The 14,717-nt window shown below is 44.3% G+C and overlaps 2 protein-coding genes across 2 annotated transcripts; one reads left to right on the top strand and one right to left on the bottom strand.

Moving 5' to 3' along the window:
* Window positions 1-297: 297 nt before the first annotated feature.
* yju2 (YJU2 splicing factor homolog) lies at window positions 298-6,196 on the bottom strand. Its single transcript, XM_076981203.1, has 8 exons — window positions 6,048-6,196; window positions 5,618-5,718; window positions 5,370-5,514; window positions 4,902-5,036; window positions 4,551-4,732; window positions 4,131-4,278; window positions 1,148-1,310; window positions 298-936 (listed from the first exon to the last, which is right to left on the bottom strand). The coding sequence occupies exons 1-8, from the start codon at window positions 6,069-6,071 to the stop codon at window positions 800-802; spliced, it is 1,035 nt and encodes a 344-aa protein (XP_076837318.1). The 5' UTR covers window positions 6,072-6,196; the 3' UTR covers window positions 298-799.
* Window positions 6,197-6,888: 692 nt separating this feature from the next.
* Window positions 6,889-13,549, top strand: LOC143483315 (sodium channel protein type 1 subunit alpha-like). Its single transcript, XM_076982157.1, has 3 exons — window positions 6,889-7,213; window positions 12,203-12,506; window positions 13,391-13,549. Exons 2-3 carry the CDS (start codon window positions 12,240-12,242, stop codon window positions 13,547-13,549), a joined length of 426 nt encoding a protein of 141 aa, XP_076838272.1. The 5' UTR covers window positions 6,889-7,213; window positions 12,203-12,239.
* Window positions 13,550-14,717: the final 1,168 nt, after the last annotated feature.

Raw genomic sequence — 14,717 nt, forward strand, 5'->3', positions numbered from 1 at the left:
GTGTTATTTATGCATTTATAATGTTATGAACGTGAGTGTTGAGTTTTCCCTTTGTCATTCCCACCCAAGCCTACCACACTCAGAGGAAAAAGAGCCATGATGCCTGACTAGTCTGAGAAAACCTTGTATAAATTACACATTTCACCTAATTCCAGACTAAGAGGGGTGTTAAACCGACGTGTGATACTAACAGTCCAGGACTAGGGTTCATTTCAGCAGTGAATATCCAACAATTGTAATAAATGCACATTGCTGTCTCTTGTGATTCCCAACAGTAACCACCACCCTCCGGCAGTATGCAGATAAGATCTGTTTAATCATGGTGGTTTGAACTTCAGTACCACAATAAACAGTATTTCAGGCTAGTTGAGAAACAGCAATAAAGCCCACACACAAACAAAAGATTGTCTGCGAGCTCTGAGTTACAAAAAGTAGATACTCTTATCTTTAATCTTTGGGACACGATTTAAGAAACTGACAGAGATAATGCAACCACAGAGAAAGATGAAAATCTGTTAATAGAGCTGGCATTTTTTTTTGGTAAGATTCCTATACCTTTCCCATTCAAAACGTGAACTTCTGAAGAATATTTACTTCAATAACAGACCACAAAGCTTGAAATGATCCATTCATTCAACCAGAGAACATCTTCAGAGAGGCTTGCATGTTCATCAAAAATGTCCAATAAATCCAGCTGCTAGTTTATTTTATTTTAAAAAGAGGCGAGTGTCTCCTCCCGTGACTGTCCTTTTGCATGTGCTAGGTTGTTGTTTAGAAAGCTTTGTACGGAACAAGGCGCTTAGTCGCAGCCGCTGTCGTCGCTGTCCGAGTACGCCCCCAGCAGGCCGAGAGAGGAACTGTTCTGAACAGACGCCGCGCCACTGCTGGCGCCCGAGGAAGTGGAGCGTCTTTCTGCAGGTCCAGGAGCAGCTGAGTCTGAACAGAGAAAAACGGAAAACCATTACAAAAACGCCAGAACTGAAGCCCCAGATCAGTGCTTATAGAGCAATGCCGATTTATTATTTAAATCACTTCAAATGATCTTGTTGTTAATAGCGTATTAGTTTTTAGACTGTGGAAGCATCCGAATTATTTTTGCCACTCATGGGGCCGGACTTCAACCAGTCCCAAAGGTCAAAGGTCCCACCTGTTGCTGCGACGGGTCCGGCCGCAGCCGGCTGGGCCGAGGTCATGACTGCAGGTTTTCTCCGCACCACCAGTGAGCCCAGCGCTCCTCTGCCTCCCAGAGCGCCCACACTCCTCTCCCAGCTCTCCACCCTCTGACGTTTGACCCCAGATGACGAGGGGCCCTGTAGGGGAGGGCAGGTGAAAGGTCATGACCCCACAGGTCAACGCAAGAGTCGCCCCCACATTAACCACCCCCCCCCCCCCCCCCCGAATGAGGCGTGTTTAGCTCGGTGGTTGAGTGCGTGAGATTGTGGGTGTGTGAGAGCATTGCAAACTAAGCGAAGACAGCGTTGAAAATGCTAATTCGATTTTATGCAAATGAGAAGTGAGGTTCCGCTGGATGGCAGCCAATCAGCACTATGTGGTGTATGATGTCATGGGGAAAGGAAGACACAGGGGAGGAGATTACCATCACCGCCGCAGATTATCCTGTACGTTTTGACAACTCTGAAGGAACACACAGATGCATTATAAAAACCGATGCGTGGAAGGTGTTTGAAATAGAGGGGAATGTCCCTGAAGTAGCCAACAGGTGAAACGCAACACCAGCACTCCAACACCGCTCGGTGCCCCATAACACCGCTCGGTGCCCCATAACACCGCTCGGTGCCCCATAACACCGCTCAGTGCCCCATAACACCGCTCAGTGCCCCATAACACCGCTCAGTGCCCCATAACACCGCTCCGCAGAGGTGGGACCAAGTCAGTGTTTTGCAAGTCTCAAGTAAGTCCAAGTCTTTATACCTCAAGTCCCGAGTCAAGTCTCAAGCAAAGACACTCAAGTCAAGTCAAGTCTCGAGTCAAGACAGGCAACAGTCAAGTCAAGTCCCAAGTCTGAAACTTGGAATTTCAAGTCCTTTCGAGTCTTTTTTTTTTTTTTTTTTACCAATGTTGCAGGTATATTTTAAATGTAAATAAATTTAAATTGTAAATTCTTTTTTAAATCTGTATTCTCCTCAAATCTTGATAAAACATGTGCAACTGAAAACATGAAGTATAAAAAAAAATTAAAATTACACCTCTTTATTGCACAGTTCAATTTGTTAAACTTAGCTGCAAAAATATTCATACTTTAAACTACAATTTTCCAGAAATAAATATTCTGTGAAAAAGTCATAAGTAGAACTCCATGTTCAAATAAAAAGTGCTGATATTTTCACAGTACAATACAAAGAACCATAACAGCATTTTTCCCTCTCTTCTCTTATCTGGTTTCTTGGAGAACATGTGTGTCCATGTGTGAGTGACACAAGACAAACAAATATAAGAACTGAACAATTAACAGGAATCTGCAACTTTAGACATTTCAGTAAACTATTCTGCATTGCATTTGCTGGCCAAAAGTCTGTATGTCATTTGTGCACGATGAATGATGTCCCCATAGCTGAAAACTCGCTCCACTTTTGTCAATATATTTTTTTCTCGACGTAGACGTCTTCAAATACACAATCCATGCTGAGATAGAACTGGATATTATGATGGTGACAGAGAGAGGCTCTCTTCCCCGAGTTCAGATACAGAACCCAGGGTTGCCAACCCTCACGCATTGAGCGTGAGACACACACATTTGACCGTCTTCACACGCTCTCACGACACATCCGATTTCTCACGCCGGAAAAAAATCTAGTTTATTTACCTCTGATCCACATCTATGATTCAATGAGTTACTAGTTCGCTCTGGCACCAACCAATGGCGATCGATCGATCGCGATATAATACTTAATTTGTGTCCATTTTACACCCCGCCCAGTAAAAATTTACGTTCGCCAACCCCCCATTTGATTGGTTGTGCTGCAGCTCATGCACAAACACACGTACAGAGTGTGGAAAAGCAGAGGACCGGTCTGCATCAGAAGGACGGAAATGAAATTAATGGGGCACACTTTATAAATATTAATATGCGTTTTAAAATTTAGATTTGGGGTTAAAAAATCAAGTCTTTGCAAGTAAACAGGTTCAAGTCCAATTCAAGTCCCAAGTTATTGGTGTAAAAGTCCAAGTCAAGTCTAAGTCTCTGAATATTTTTTCAAGTCAAGTCAAAAGTCTTAATATTAATGACTCGAGTTCAAGTCATGTGACTCGAGTCCCCACCTCTGCCGCTCCGTGCCCCATAACACCGCTCCGTGCCCCATAACACCGCTCCGTGCCCCATAACACCGCTCCGTGCCCCGTAACACCGCTCGGTGCCCCGTAACACCGCTCGGTGCCCCATAACAGGGGCAGTCATGGCCTGGTGGTAGGGAACTGGTCTTGTGACCGGAGGGTTGTGGGTTCGATTCCCAGGCCTGAGGCCATGACTGAGGTGCCCTTGAGCAAGGCACCTAATCCCAACTGCTCCCCGGGCGCCGGGCTAGGGCTGCCCACCGCTCTGGGCACGTGTGATCCACAGCCCCCTAGTTATCACTAGTGTGTGTGTTCTAACTGCACAGATGGGTTAAAAGCGGAGGACAAATTTCGATTGCGGTGTAAAAATCACAATTGACAAAATACGGCACATTTACATTTACATAACACCGCTCGGTGCCCCATAACACCGCTCGGTGCCCCATAACACCGCTCGGTGCCCCATAACACCGCTCGGTGTCCCATAACACCGCTCAGTGCCCCATAACACCGCTCAGTGTCCCATAACACCGCTCCGTGCCCCATAACACCGCTCAGTGTCCCATAACACCGCTCAGTGTCCCATAACACCGCTCAGTGCCCCATAACACCGCTCAGTGCCCCATAACACCGCTCAGTGCCCCATAACACCGCTCAGTGCCCCTTAACACCGCTCAGTGCCCCTTAACACCGCTCAGTGCCCCATAACACCGCTCAGTGCCCCATAACACCGCTCAGTGCCCCTTAGCTTGTGTTAAATCAGCACTAAAAGGTTACAGGACAACTGACATAGACAACAGTAGGTGTCTAGAGTTGCAGGGGGTGGTCGGTCTCCATGCCTTTGTGTCTGGGCCCGTGTCTGTGGTCAGGATGTCTGTAGGTCTCTCAGCAGAGGGCCTCTTCAGCGCTTTCCCATCCTCTTGGTCCCGATCCGAGTCGGAGTCAGAGTCCATGAGCCTCTTCACCAAAGCCCTTTCCAGCATCTCCCTACAGAGCAGAGGGAGAACCAGTTTGGAGATTAAAGTGCACACAGCTGACTGCTGCCTGCCTTGTGTTCTTTCTGTCTGGTTAATCCGAAGTACTTTCTGCCTACATAAAAACATAATTCAAAACAACGTTTTTCATCCCAGCTGTTTTACTTGTTCCCTGACAACAACAAATGCAAAAAACACTCAAACTCGGTACCAAGCGCTGCATTGCTGGGTCGCAAATCCCACAGTGGGAAGATTTAGAAAGGTCTGGTTCTTCTCCTCACTCACTTCGTCTCCCTCTCATCATCCTCCTTCTCCTTCTCCCTCTGTCTCTTCTCCAGCTCCTTGTACTGGCCCAGCATGGCCTCAAAGTCCACCTGCACTTGTCGCTGGTTCAGCTCCTTCAGCTCCTGCAGGTTCTCCAACACTTCCATCTCCAACTTGGAGTCGCGTGTGCGGTTCTCCAGCACCTGTGGGACGGATTATTGAACCTAGATATCTTATTATTGATTATTGAACCAGGTATCTTAAACCCCGGAGCTTGTGGAAGGATCTACTGGAATACAAATGTATTCATATAGCGCATTCTAGCTTTCTGTGAACATATTAAATGCTGCCAGGTTGATGTTTCAACATTACCTTCATCGGGTTATTTAGTTCTTCTTCCTCTCGTTCCCTTTGAATTTTCTTCTCCTCTTCCTCAAGCAGTTTCTCTGCCTGAAAGTTTCGTGTTGCTCCATGTTCCATAGCATAGTCCGTGTTTTCTGGGTCTGTCTATTCGAGAGAGGAACCACACACACACACACACACACAGGCAATGAAATGTAGTCTTCACATATCCTGGTGAATTCTTGGAAGATGATCAGAGCATGTGGTCAGCTACAGTACAGCACCGCTGAAGCTCAGAGGGTTAAGGGCCCAATATTGGCAGCAGCGCAGAAAGGATTTGAACAACCTGCTTTCTGTTGGAAGCGCAAAGTCAAACGCACCAGGTTGTCGCTGCTCACAGAGTTGCTCGTTCCAAAACAATTAGAACAATATCATCCAACTGCCTGCGCTGTTCTAAGCATTTCACTGGTACGGTGATCAAGATGTTTCCTCTCTTACCTTAAAAGTGATTTCTGCCAGGCATCGGGTGCATTTAATATAGAAGCGGAAGATGGGAAGTCCCATGTAGAGTTCGTTCTGGACCGTTTCTTTCCGTGCATTGAACTTCTTCCCTTTGTAAATGTACTCGCCACACGTCTTACACCTGAACGAAAGTTGCCATTTAGAATTACAACTAATTTGCACATGCAAAAGTCACCCAAAAACATTTTATTTCACGATTTCGTCAATACAATACAGCCACTTGCCTCATGTTGAATGGAGCCATCAGTCTGACCACATACTGACGGTCTTTCGGGAGTTTAAGTTTAGGGATTTTGGATGGATCAAAATCTGGGGGATAGTATTTCTACGAAAAGAAATACATAGTTAGAGAGCAATAGATGTTTAGAAGATAAACAGTCCTCTGTTACAGGTGCCTGCTGATATCTAGCTATGCCACACATCTCAGACAAGTAAACAGGCATGAATGTGTTTAACTCCTCACAGATGATCATCCAGTCTGACCCTGGAGAAGTAAACACACTCCAGCCGTGATCCTGCACCTCTCTATGGGGTGAGCTAGCCAGCACTAGCCGTCTCGGAGTGGTTCTACACCCAAACCGTCCTTTACGTTTCTCAGACACATTAAATCACACTCATCAGGACTGGGAAAAGAAATATTCATTCAAAACTTACATTCAGAACTTTTCTTTCCGACATGGTTAGTGTTGTTTAGCAAAGAAACAACCGTAGGCCCGACCACAAGCAGCGAAGACAGACGTGTTGAGGTACTTCCGCCTCTAGCGTAGTCGTGTGTGTGTTTGTGGTGTAGTGGGTCGTTAGCGCCATCTAGTGTTCGGGAGAATAGCGGCCATGCGCAAACTCACTGGCGTATAAGGGCCAGAAGAGGGCGCAGTCGCACCGCTGATGTTGAAGAAACCGATGTTGTTACAGATGTTGCATAGCGATGTTTTTTTGCCTGATGTGCAGATACTTCATTTCACTGTACAATAATCGCGTTTTAACATAGAATTGATAATTACAACGTATTAATAATTATAATGTAAAACATCGTCCCATTTAATGTTTTTGATCCATTGCTCTTTTAATAAAAGTTGGCATGAAAAAAGTCATTCTGTCCATAAAAAATGTAAATGAAGAAAACAAAACTTAATAAAATATTTATGCATAAAATACACGGGCACTAACCCGCAACACTCAAGTGCCCCCCCCCCCCCCCCCCTCATGAAACCCTTTCATCCAATCACCAAGGCAGTAATTACGAAGAAAAAAACACAAAACTACTTGTACACGGTTCAAAAGCTCCGCCTGTTTAAAAATAATTACAACTATTCACCATTTTATGCTAAAAATCACAATATTTCAAACATTTGGAATAGTCATTGATGGCATTGCGCCCAAACCCCTACACACCGTGTAATCCTCCAGCAGATCCTCACCCCCTCAAGGACGCGCGGTGGTCCGGGTGCGCCTCCCTCCCTCTCTGGTCTTCACAGCGCCTTTCCGAGTTGCGCGTTTGCCGACGGACGAATCACACATTTTCCTGGTAATTAAAAGAACGTATTCGGTTAAATATATCATAAATAAGCGTTACGGTGTGTGCAAGTAGGATACCGGCATTACAATTCAGAAAACTGGGTAGAAGAAACGAATTACAGGAGTGAGAGGAAAACAATTTAGGCTTTAAAAAGTCGTCGTGGTTTTATGTTGAATACCATTTTTCTGGGAGACGCCAAAGAACTTATTCAAGTTTACACTATGGATTTATTTTGGGCTTTGGAGCAAGATTCTGCAAACTGAAGACAACGGAAAATAAACTACATGATGTGATCAGTTTATACGTGAGTAAAACCTTCTTTACGGCGGGTTTGTGGAAACAGGTCAACTCTAGTCTTGGACTAAGTAACACAAAATAGTATTTCTCATTTATATAAGACGTAGTACGCGTCTAAACAAGGTGAATAAGGTAACTTAACTAATATGGCTTTCAACAACTTAAAAGAAGCAACACACAGGCTACCTGTGAGTTTATTTAAATGTCTAAAATGTTTCCAAATCATGAGGGTTTTCCAAATCATGATACTAGTTTGGACACTAGCGGTTCTGTTTCCCTCTTCACTCTCCTCCATGTACTAGAGCCGAGTTACATTGTCTGAACTTGTGTTAGTTGTGCTGTTATGCTACAAAAGGCAGCTTCCAATGCAAAGGAATGAATAAATAAACTAAAATATTTATCTGGGATTGGTCGTGGGCCTTCAGACACGACCAATTAATCCCTGTCAAAACTAGCCAGTGTTTCTTGACTGCAGGGTAAAGTTTATTAAATAGCTCAGAGACAACTTCCATTTCTAAGCTCACGGGACACAAGCCTACAAATTCATATATATAGATGCAGAGTCAATAGAGCTCACATATAGATCACGATCTGAGTTTTAAAGTGATCTATTAAAAAACAAACAAAACGTCACACAGACGTTACAGGAACATGATCACTCTAAAACACGTTGGTCACTGGAGATGAAGGACAGACCAGAAAACACTCACTGAATTCTCTGCAATGTCCTGTCATGGCTTCTGGAAAAACCCAGAGGGCCAGAGATCTTTAACAGCCAGACTGCACACCACTAAACCTGACCTTGTTCCATCAATCATGTTTCAGGAAATTATACATCACAAACCACAGGTAACCATCAACAGGAGACTGCAGGAAGCACACGTTATCACACTGCTGAACAGGAGCAGGTCACTCTGGACACAAGTATCTGCACATTGTTGCAAATGTAGACCAATGTGCTGCTCCAACATCTTGAGATGTTCAGTAGCTGTGGAGAGAACCAGACATTCAAAGTGTTGGTTTGGATTGCAGTGGTGTGCTTGCATGCCTGGTAGTGGATGAGAGAAGGGAATAATGTGTGTGTGAGAGAGAGAGTGTGTGTGTGTGTGTGTGTGTGTGTGAGAGAGAGAGAGAGAGAGAGAGAGAGAGTGTGTGTGTGTGTGTGTGAGAGAGAGAGAGAGAGAGTGTGTGTGTGTGTGTGTGTGTGAGAGAGAGAGAGAGAGAGAGAGAGAGTGTGTGTGTGTGTGTGTGAGAGAGAGAGAGAGAGAGAGAGAGAGAGAGAGCAAGTTGCTTGAAATAGATTAATAAACATGGGTGAATTTGGGTGTAGAATTGTGTTTCATGTACATGGGCAAGGTATGTTTGTTAATGTAGCACCTTTCAAACACAACAGCAATGCAAAGTGCTTTACATTATCATAGAAATACAGGGAAAAAAGGGATTTGCTGGAAATTAAATTAAAATATAAAAAAACACGAAATGTAAATACAATAGACATTATGATATATTTAAGGAAACAAAATAAAAGATATGGAGAAATTAAAATTAATATTACATGCATAATATTAAAATAATGCATAAAATGTATTCTCTCAGTCTCTGAGAGGATAACAGTGTTTTGTCTCAATCCCTGAGAGGATAATAGCATCCTGTCTTGTCTCAATTCCTGAGAGGATATCAGTGTTTTGTCTCAATCCCTGAGAGGATACAGTGTTTTGTCTCAATCCCTGAGAGGATAATAGCATCCTGTCTTGTCTCAATTCCTGAGTGGATAATCAGTGTTTTGTCTCAATCCCTGAGAGGATAACAGCATCCTGTCTCAATCCCTGAGAGGATATCAGTGTTTTGTCTCAATCCCTGAGAGGATAACAGTGTCCTGTCTCAATCCCTGAGAGGATAACAGCGTCCTGTCTCAATCCCTGAAAGGATAACAGAGTCTCTTCTCAATCCCTGAGAGGATACAGCGTCTTGTCTCAATCTCTGAGAAGATAACAGTGTTCATTAATAGGATCTTACAGTAAAGGTCTTAATCATAGGCACATAAAAAGCGTTGTTTTATTAAAAGATGGCATCAGGCTGCCATGAACTCTTTCACTGGCCATGTATGTTTAAATGTCACAAGTGATTACTCATCTACATACAGTGTGCTGCAGTTAAACCCAATGTGTACGTGTGCACTGTGGTATCAGAAATTGTATTGCTGTTAAAAGCTCGAGAGCAGTTGAAAAGTCATAGGTGAAGGAAGTCAGAGACGCTGATGTAAATGTCCAGCAACGGAAATGTAACCCAAGAATGTTCTAGAGCTTTGGTGAACAATATCATTTATGAGTTTCACATCTTCATTGAAAAATGCTTTTGCACAATACATTTTATGTTTAAAGACAATTTGAAAAATCTATAATGAATAATTTCAGAATTAATTTAGTAATTTAAACTCAATAGCAGAATCACAAGTACATTATGCCTGCAGAAATACACCTGTTTTTTTAATCGAATTTTCAGTCTTTTGTTGTTTTAGTGAAATGCAAGATGTGAATTTCAGTGTTGAAACTGAAACACTGTAAGCACACTAAGCCTTGGACACAGTGCTGTGTAAAGTGGCACTGACTGATCAGAGCAACCAAATTCCTCTTGAAAATAAAAAATGAGAAGGTGATAATGGAACTTGCTCAAATTTAATATGACATTTTTACTATGACAACAAGATATTTCTTTTTGTATGACTAAAATATCTTTTTCCTTTTTACATTAAATCCATCAGAAACACCAGAAAAAGCCCCAATATCATAAGCAGAGAGCACAAGGAAAAATATAATGACTGGTAACTTAGACAGCTACAAGAGATGGATGGATGGATGGATAGATGGGTGGATGGGTGGATGGATGGATGGGTGGATGGATGGATGGGTGGATGGATGGATGTTTGACATGGTCTCTTTGGTTTGGGCCACACTGGGGAGTGGCTGCAGGGATTCATGCTGCACCTGAAGTATGTTCACCTGTCAGCGTTAAACGGGCTGAGCTGTAGTTCACGTTGGGAAGAACCACGAGTGATAAGAGGGACTGGGTTTACCACACGCTCAAGTCAACAGTTTACCTGATCTTCACCTGTTTTCTTCACCTGAGTGTTGTGCTCTATTTCCTGAGTTTGAGTCCTGCAACACCCCAGCCACCCAGAGCCCAGGTTACATCAAGGGCCTCCATACGAATACTGCCAGCCAATCACAGGGCTGGGAAGGTCAACTAAAGTCAGGACGTTGGCCTCTCCTCCAAGACGAGGAGATACTGTGACACTTTGTGCACCAGCTCAACAACATGTGTTGCTTAGCTTCGTCTGCCCGAGGAAGCAAACGACAGCCACAACCTTCGAAACAGAACGAAAATCACATTCTCTTACGTACACTAATGTGTTCGATGAATCATCTCTCAGGAAAGAGGGGAAAAAAGTGGACAAAATGGAGAACTCGGTGTTCTGGATCTCCGTTGACAGACAGTGCAGCACGGATATAGATAATTGGATACATGTACATTAACAGCGTTTCAGCATTTTGACAAAGTCAAATTTAATTGTGTAGCGCTTCGTACAACAGTCGTTGTTGCGAAGTAGGTTGACTGATGACCAAGTCAAAGGTGATGGTGGCATGAAAAACTCGCTAAGAACATGAGGAAGAAACCTCGAGAGGAACCAAGACTCAAAAGGGGACCACGTCTTCCTCTTGTCTGCAAAAGGCACCTCAATAGCATGACAGTCCTGGTTTTCTATTAACCCTAGTCTGGGTTCCAGGAGTGTAGGAATCCAGCACAGAAACATCTGTCCAGGGCAAAAGAGATGAAGGAGCTGGGGTGAAGGAGGGGGTGGAGCTACAGCAGGGGCACATCGGGGTGGTGGGAGGAGCTACAGCAGGGGGACATGGGGGGTGGTGGTGGGTGGAGCTACAGCATGGGGACATGGGGGGGGTGGTGGGAGGAGCTACAGCAGGGGGACATCAGGGTGGTGGAAGGAGCCACAGCAGGCAGACAACAGCGTGGTGGGAGGAGCCACAGCAGGCAGACAACAGCATGGTGGGTGGAGCTGTAGCAGCTGTAACAGGTTGAGACTCGTGACCTCAGGAGAAGGTTTACCTCAGTAGAAAGAGAAAATTTATTATTAGTCACATCTAAGTACAGTGTAAGGTAATGGAATATAGTGTGCAATGATGGACGCTGGTAGATATAGTTATAGCAGCACAGCTGTAAGGGCGGAGCCAAAAGGTAGTACAGCTGTATGGGGCGGAGCCAGAAGGTAGCACAGCTGTAAGGGGTGGAGTCAGAAGGTAGCACAACTGTAAGGGCGGAGTCAGAAGGTAGCACAGCTGTAAGGGGCGGAGTCAGAAGGTAGCACAGGTGTAAGGGCGGAGCCAAAAGGTAGCACAGCTGTAAGGGGCGGAGCCAAAAGTTAGCACAGCTGTAAGTGGCAGAGTCAGAAGGTAGCACAGCTGTAAGGGGCAGAGTCAGAAGGTAGCACAGCTGTAAGGGGCGGAGCCAAAAGTTAGCACAGCTGTAAGGGGCGGAGTCAGAAGGTAGCACAGCTGTAAGGGGCGGAGCCAGAAGGTAGCACAGCTGTAAGGGGCGGAGCCAGAAGGTAGCACAGCTGTAAGGGGCGGAGCCAGAAGGTAGCACAGCTGTAAGGGACATCAGCACTCTGCTGCTCTCAGTATGTGAACAAGTGATAAAAAGAGGTGAAGTGACAGCATCATAACATCCCAGTTTACCATAATAGTCCACGAACCCACACATCAGTATTTAATAAAACATCTGGCTATTCAAATGGGTTTCAAGCCTAGGCTTAAATAATGAGACTCAAAGTGAATTTAGACTGTACACTGTACATTTCCAGTAGAAACTTGCGGTGCTCTCCAGTTCAGAAGTTTTAAAAGAACCAGACTGAACTTGCCATCTCTCTTCTCTTCACATGGCATTTCTCTCTGTCGTTCCTGACTGGGACATCTTCTCCCAGCTGTGGCTAAATTCTACAGGACGATCAGGATGAAAACATGGCGACCGCGCTGCTACCAGTGGCTCCAGACGCCTTGCAACGCCTCACTCACGAGTCTCTGGCCGCCATCCAGAGGAGAGTTCCTGAGGAGCGGCCCGAGAAGCCCATGGACTCCACCCACGGAGCGGGGAAGGTGGGGCAGATCCAGCCGCAGCCAGACCTGGAGGCCGGCAGGGTCCTTCCACGCATCTACGGAGACGTCCCCGCCAGACTGGTCGGGGTCCCACTGGAGGACATCGACCCGTTTTACTTCAACAATCACAGGGTAGGCTGGGATTGGTTAATGCCACCTTACATGTCCGTTAATGGGCTAATTAGTGAAGGGATTGGTTAACGCCACCTTACATGTCCGTTAATGGGCCAATTAGTGATTAGTGAAATGATTAAACCCATGTCTCTGTTACCGTTAGAGATACAAATAGTGTACGTTTCTAATGTGGAGGTGAGATGTTCCAGACTGGGTCTCCAGCCACTGTAACTGTTTTTGCTGAATGTATTTCTAAGGTTTTTAGATTCTGGTTGTTAGACAGCTGGAAATAATATGCCTACGTCATTGCTATTTACATGACTTTAAAAGGCAGTGCTAGGATTATCATCCACCCAACACCGCATGATTAATCCCAATTTGGGATTAGCTATGCAGTGCTGGGATTGAAGTAAAACACTATGCATGTCCAATCATCTTTAATGAAGAGTAATGAAAACTCACTAATGGAAAAATTGCTATTAAAATTGTTTTAGGATGGCTTTGTCTTACATAACAGCAAAGCAACACATATCCCAGAGATATGGCCAATACGTATTACTAGTTTGATATACCATTTCAGGTTTGAGGGTCAGGAATGTTTATGGCTGTGAGCATTTCCAATATTGGCACTCTGGGTGTTTGTTTTCTAAAGGAAAAAGTTCTGGAGATTAATATGCATGATCTCCCATTACAGACCAAGGCGTCTTTGCATTTCTTAATGTCCAAACAAGGAGTCAGATCCTCTAGATAGATGTGTTCGAGACAGAAAGTGTTCAAACATATCCAGCAAATGTTGCTTAAATGTTATTACTGTTGTTGTTGGTGGTGGTGCTGTTGTTTTATTCGGCTTCCCAGCGTGTTAACTGGTAGAGTGTGTGGTTTGGCGCGTGTCTTCTTGGCAGACTTTTATCGTGTTGAACAAGAGGAAAGCCATCTTCCGGTTCAGCGCCTCCCACGCGCTACACCTGTTCAGCCCCTTACACCTCGTCAGAAGACTCGCGCTGCGAATTCTAGTTCACTCATATCCTTTCACAGCGTCTGCGCTGCGTATGTTTATGTAATCTATTACTGTTTGATGGGTAAAAGGAACATTTCTGATCGGACATTTGAACCCCAGTAAACTGACCTCTGAGGCACATGTCTACTAGCGCAACTGCTACCTGCACCTGTCGACGCAATTGTTTCATAATCCTGTTATAGCGCAGGAATTACACATAGCCAAGCACCCTGAGAACTTATTGTGCACAATCAACATACTAATTTATACACCACAGACGAACACGTTAGAATATGTTTCGAAACCAAAACATGCTTTAAATGTCTGTCAGTATATTTTAGTTAAACCAGAAATGGCTCCATCTTCAACAACACAAGTGAAAAGAGGTCTTATTAATAGCTTTACACTTCAACGCATGAATCACAGTCGTAAACTGTTTCTGTCATCTATTGTTCCATCCACTAAGCTCATCGCACAAATATAACGTTTTAATTGAATGCTTTTTTTTTTTTTTTTTTTTACTTCAGACCAGTTTTTGAAACTTTGTAGCATTCCCCTCCGCAATTGTAACTGAAATGCATTTTTTTTTATTGTGTGACTGACAGCTGATGAAACTAAATTAACTTTAATCTTTTGTAGGCATACAGAGGAAATTGAATTATGGACAAAAATATAAAAATACCGCCATTTCACACCATTTGGCTTATCTGAGTTCCGTAGAAAATTATGCTTTAATTCCAGATTCATTAGTTGAAAATAAGTCCAAAATAACTCAATCCAAAACAACACGGCAAAAGCTGAAAATGATTTCATGCTGTATAAGAATACGTTAATCCCTGTGTGAGTCACTCCATTTTGCTGCGAACGCACTCCCCGACCTGGGGAAGTCCATTAAGACACCCACCCCATCCTCCAACCTCCACCCGCACCACCCGGAGCGGGAGTATAGACTCGAAGTGCATTATGCATGTGGAAAGTGCATGGCTTTGCGTTTTTGTGAAAAACATTTTTAGGACGGGAGACAGGGGCAGGTGCAGGAACATGGCAGGAACTCACAGTGTCTGCTGAGATATCCCCCCTTAGTTCAGCTCAGTGCTGGAGATTCTCTGCGGCTTTAGTTTGCAGTGATAAAAAGTATAAAGGGTCACCATGATCTACCTTAAAATAATGGACAACCCCCCCCCCCCCAAGGCTATAGGGAAGAATGTGCCCAATTGTGTTTAACATGTCTG

This window comes from Brachyhypopomus gauderio, chromosome 19 (assembly GCF_052324685.1).
Source record: "Brachyhypopomus gauderio isolate BG-103 chromosome 19, BGAUD_0.2, whole genome shotgun sequence".
In the NCBI taxonomy this organism is placed as follows: Eukaryota; Metazoa; Chordata; class Actinopteri; order Gymnotiformes; family Hypopomidae; genus Brachyhypopomus; species Brachyhypopomus gauderio.